The 5313-nt window shown below is 51.9% G+C and overlaps 1 protein-coding gene across 1 annotated transcript; it reads left to right on the top strand.

The window, feature by feature from the left end:
* Positions 1 to 2135: 2135 nt before the first annotated feature.
* Positions 2136 to 4956, top strand: LOC123448843. The gene is made up of 2 exons (XM_045125866.1): positions 2136 to 2515; positions 2989 to 4956. The coding sequence occupies exons 1-2, from the start codon at positions 2450 to 2452 to the stop codon at positions 4702 to 4704; spliced, it is 1782 nt and encodes a 593-aa protein (XP_044981801.1). The 5' UTR covers positions 2136 to 2449; the 3' UTR covers positions 4705 to 4956.
* Positions 4957 to 5313: the final 357 nt, after the last annotated feature.

A 5313-nucleotide genomic window follows, 5' to 3' on the forward strand; every position in this document is an offset into this window, starting at 1 on the left:
TCCAAACAGGACCTAAGATCGTGTTGAAAGAGTCAGCAAATCGGGCACGCCACACCAGAGAGGTAGGTGTAGGCTTGATTGTTGGTTCACGGCAAAAGGAGGAAGCCTCCCGCTGGCCGGGTGGGCCCGACAGCTCAGCGGTGACATGGACCGCTACGCATGACGCGTCGTGAAGGCGTATAAATACGCGCGCGTAGGCCGTATTTAAGTCCACCTTTTTCTCCGTGTCCCCGTGTGTACACGCTCCTGCCATGCCCTGCCCTGCCCGTGAAGGGACCAGCCTCTGGTTTTACTCCTCCAAAGCCTAATTTTCTCGAATCAAATAATAATGTACACTGTAGTACCTCTGGTGTACACTTATACGTACTTGGATACGTGGACTGTACACAGTACGTCAAAAGTTTCTTGATTCCGTGTATTGGCAGGAAGCACAGGAATAATGACTCGGGTGCGATGCGACGGGATACGCGTATACAGTGTACATTTATGAGTGCAGTAGCTTCGTATTTCTGCAAGATTTCTTTCTTACTTGCCCACCTGGTGTGGTAAGGACGAGCTGTTATTCATATAGTATATTTCCTCTACACTGAAATATTTGTCATTGGAAAAAATCAATACAAGTTACTGAAATGTTTGTCATTGGAAAAAATCAGTACAAGTTTCGAAACGACAAGTATTACGATACAGAGGAAGTATAATCTGCATATTTTATTGCAGAAATAACTAATAGGATTACAAGCAATAAATGTACTCTCATCATAATAAACTTAAATATTTATTATGAGGTGCCGTAGTTCTATCCATGGCGGGGGCTGGTGGTGCGGGGCAAGGAGGTGGTGGAGGTAGCCGCGGCTGTGCGCGAGCTCGACGAGGTCGGGGATGTGCTCGCTTGTGTGTTGCGAGACGGAGTGGGGGGCAGCTCGGAAGGTGGGTTGCGGATGCGAGATTTACTCGCCACGGATGGGGGCAACACTCAAGTTTCGAGGGAGATTTACTAGGAAAGGATTAAGCCATGCTATTTAATGGGATCGAATGAAAATATAAGCGGTTGGATTAAATGAGAACCAACGGCACATGACGAGTCTGACGAAATAATCCCAGCAGACTACTGACACAAAGCGTTTCCCATACTTAAATATTTGTCATCCCCGGCATGTGGCTTGGTTGAGGTCTCAGGTCTTAGATGTTAGGTTTGGCTGCGAGGTATGTTTGGTATTAGGCCCACACTATCAACATATCTTCATCAACTGTATAGAAGTAGCGACATATGTTGTCTAGAAGGTGGCTTCTGTCTTACTGATGTATTACTTTGTAAAGTCTTTGTGAATAATTAATAAAATGGATGCATACATTGCTCAGAGGCGGAGGTCTTCCTCCTTTTATGAAAAAATTAAGAAAAAACTAGTCATTAAAAGAAACCAGTACAAGTTTCGAAACGACAAATAGTATGATACAGAGAAAGTATAATCTGCATGTTTTGTTGCGGAAATAACTAATAGGATTACAAGTAGTAAATGTACTCTCATCATAATAAACTTGTCTGAAATTAAACTTCATAAAATTTGATTGACTTTACAAAAAATATATCAACAATGATAATATAAAATCAATATTAAGATGAATCATGAATTAAATTTTCATACTGTATAACGTTATTATGGTAGATATTGACATTTTTTTAAATATAAATCTGAGTACTACAATAAGAAAACTCTGGGTTAAACATATCTAATTAATTAGCAACGCAGCATGTCGACAAGAGCAGAACAGCACATAATGGTGCACAACATAAACTTTGTTGAACTGAAAGAGTCTGCGGCTTTCAAATGGAATGATACTACAGCCTAAAATAAGTGAGAGAATAAACGAATCATCCAAAGGGAAAAAAGAAAAGAGGAGATAATAAAGAAGAAAAAATGGTTGGGTACAGAGCAAGGAGAGGAGGAGGAGTAGTGGGGCAGCAATACTTTTAAAAAGCTCACCACACCACACCCTACGGGAGACCTTTAAAAAATAAAAGAATTACTGGACCTGTGAGTGAGTGAGATGTGTTGGATGGGCATCTTGGCCAGCTAGGATGGTTGAGGGATCCAAGCTTTCTCCTACCCTCCCCCTCCTATCTCAAACTCAAAACGAAAGCAGTGCAGTCAAAGCTGGCATTTCTCCTCCCACCCTCATTTGCCATCATATTCCCCTTGCCCATCCCCAATTTCTCCCCCTTCCCAACCAATTCAAACCGAGATAACATTATAAAATACTCCACACACACACAGGGTGTTAGATTTGGGAGAGGGGTCCGTATATATAGCCTCCTCTCTCTCATCTTGCATTCTCGCCTAGCCATTCCTCTCCTCTCCGTCTCTTCTCTTCCGGTGTCCAGCATCCCCTGTCCCAGGGGGTCGATCCGAGCTTTGGTTGGGTGGGCTCGCCGGTTCATGCGCGTGAGGCAATGGCGGTATGTTCGCCTCCTTCTGCTCCGGAGAAGAAGAGGAAGTGGCTCCTCAGCAACAGGAAGGTTCGGTGCTTTCCCTTGCCTGCTCACAGCTGCGATCTGAGATATCACCACTCCGCATTCTTTTCTTTGGTTTGGTGTTCTTCAGCCGCCCAGTTCTTGCCACGCCAATGGCTCGTCTGTGCAAGAACTGTTTGCTTTCTCTGTACGGCACAAGTGCCAAGAACATTTGGTCCTTTGACTCGACAGGTTGTTTGGTCCAAAATCCACATCACAGGACAACTTGTTTGAGCTTAAGAACTGTATGCTTCTTTCGAGCATGGCGTCCCTGTTGTTCTTGTTTTTTCCCCAAGATCGAGCCACTTGATCTGGGCGCACTGTCCGCTCTGCGCTGCTCCTCGGTTTTCTTTCTTGTTTTGTCCCCCCAAAAATTTATTCATTTTTGCTGTCTCGAATCGGTCCATCTTTCTCTGTTTGTGCAAGAATCCAACTTCGGCTGGCAAAAATCTCATGCTCATTTCGGTATATATGCGCAGGTGATCGACAGGTACCTTCGGGAGGCGCGGGCGATTCTCGCGACGGCGCCGGAATCCGGGGGCGGTGACGCCGTGGCGGCGCTCGGCCTCATCGACGCGGCGCTGGAGCTGTCGCCGAGGATGGAGGCCGCGCTGGAGCTGCGGGCGCGAGCGCTCCTCGCCCTGCGTCGTTACCGCGAGGTCGCGGAGATGCTCCGTGACTACATCCCCAGCTGCGGCAAGTCCTGCTCCGGCGAGGATGCCTCCTCCTCGTCGTCCTTGTCCTCTTCCAGCTCCGGTGACCTTGGCACGATCTCCCGTGCCAAGCTCCTCTCTCCCGACCGTCACCGCTCGGACGCGGCCGAGACCGACACAGGGGCCGCTCGCTCCTTCCGCTGCTTCGATGTCTCCGAGCTCAAACGCCGCGTCCTGGCCGGCCTCTCCAAGAACCCCAACACGGACACGCAGTGGAGGTACCTTGTCCTGGGGGAAGCTTGCTTTCACCTGGGCCTCATTGAGGATGCCATGGTTCTTCTCCAGACCGGCCGCCGTCTCGCCTCGGCGGCCTTCCGTCGCGAGAGCGTTTGTTGGTCGGAGGACAGCTTCTCATCATCGACTGTCGCCGCAGCTGTCGCCTCGGTGCCGTCGGGCAACGCCTCCAAGTCCGGGTCGGCGTTCATCATACCAGCCGTGGAGTCGGAGGCCATGTCCCAGCTCCTGGCTCACGTCAAGCTCCTGCTCCGCCGCCGCACGGCCGCCATGGCGGCCCTCGACGCGGGCCTCCCAGCGGAGGCTGTCCGCCATTTCTCCAAGATACTCGAGGCACGCCGTGGCGTGCTCCCGCACACCTTCGCCGCCGCGTGCCTCGTCGGCCGTGCCGCCTCGTTCCAGGCCGGCGGGCGCCCAGCAGACGCCATAGCAGATTGCAACCGTGCGCTGGCTCTCGACCCTGCGTACATCCCGGCGCTCCGCGCCCGTGCCGACCTTCTTCAGTCCGTGGGGGCGCTCAGCGATTCCCTTCGTGACCTTGACCACCTCAAACTTCTGTACGACGCGGCGCTCCGTGACGGCAAGCTGCCGGGGCCTAGGTGGCGACCGCAGGGTGGTGTGCGCTACCGCGAGATCGCCGGCGCTCACCGCAAGTTGATCGCCCGGATTCAGGGGCTACGCAGCCGCGCCGCCGTCGGCGAGGGGTGTAACATCGACTACTACGCTCTACTGGGCGTGCGGCGCGGGTGCACGCGCTCTGAGCTGGAGCGCGCGCACTTGCTGCTCTCGCTAAAGCTCAAGCCTGACCGCGCCGTGGTGTTCGGCGAGCGGCTGGAGCTGGTGGACGAGCACCGCGACCTGGAGGCGGTGCGCGACCAGGCGCGCATGTCCGCTCTGCTCTTGTACAGGATGCTGCAGAAGGGGTACTCGTTCATCATGTCGGCCGTGATCGACGAGGAGGCTGCCGCTAGGCAGAGAGCGAGAGAAGCCGCGACAGCGTTGTCCAAGCAACAACAACAAGCGGCGCCGATGCCGGAGAATCCTCCCGCCGTAAACAGCTCGACCGCGAGGACGACGGTGAAACCTAAGGCAAAGGCTGCTGCGGGCGTTGCAACACTGTCGTCCCAGGCGGCAGCTCCGGTGTACCAAGGGGTGTTCTGCCGCGACCTGGCGGTGGTGGGCACCCTGCTGTCCCGCAGCGGGTTCGACCGCTCCCTCCCGGTGAAATGCGAGGCGATGAGCTGCTGATGGGGATGGGTTCCGGGCAGCAGGTGCGATCTGATGCGGTGCGGAGGCGGACGGATCACCGGTCGGGACACAGGATGCCGGACTGGAAGCTGGCGGGAAAAAGCAGGGGGCGTTTGAATTTATTCGATGGAACTCGCTATTGTACAGTTTTGTGGTTCTGGGAGGAGAAAAAAAGAGAGCGACGCATCTTGTCTTGTACCTGTAGTACGTATCTCTTGTGTGGAGGTGAATGAAATTTTTTTGGTTGCGTCTCGTTGAGTGCGAGTTGTTCTCACCGTGCAGTAAATTTCTCTTCTTCCCTGCCTCTCCTGTCGCTGATCTGCTCTACTTGGCACGGCTCCTTAAGTACGTACTCTCCTTGGAGTATGATGCACATTTTGACCGCTACTTTTTGACCTCATGATTCCGGTTTCTACCATTTGCGTTGCAATCCCTGCGCCTCATGTATGTTAGTATGTATGTATACCACGAGTAGATATCGTTAGACCGTATATTTATAAAGCTTTCATGTATACCCCTATATCTTGTATACTCGTTATATATATAAGATAGCCATACCTTGTATTGGGTGTCGTGCAGTTTCCTACAACATTGTGTTATATATATAAG

Source organism: Hordeum vulgare, chromosome 4H, assembly GCF_904849725.1.
Source record: "Hordeum vulgare subsp. vulgare chromosome 4H, MorexV3_pseudomolecules_assembly, whole genome shotgun sequence".
In the NCBI taxonomy this organism is placed as follows: Eukaryota; Viridiplantae; Streptophyta; class Magnoliopsida; order Poales; family Poaceae; genus Hordeum; species Hordeum vulgare.

Coding starts and splice junctions, on each gene's coding strand:
- LOC123448843 (XM_045125866.1), top strand. CDS start 2,450: ATGGCGGTATGTTCGCCTCCTTCTGCTCCGGAGAAGAAGAGGAAGTGG. Junction 2,516..2,988: donor GGCTCCTCAGCAACAGGAAG/GTTCGGTGCTTT, acceptor ATATATGCGCAG/GTGATCGACAGGTACCTTCG.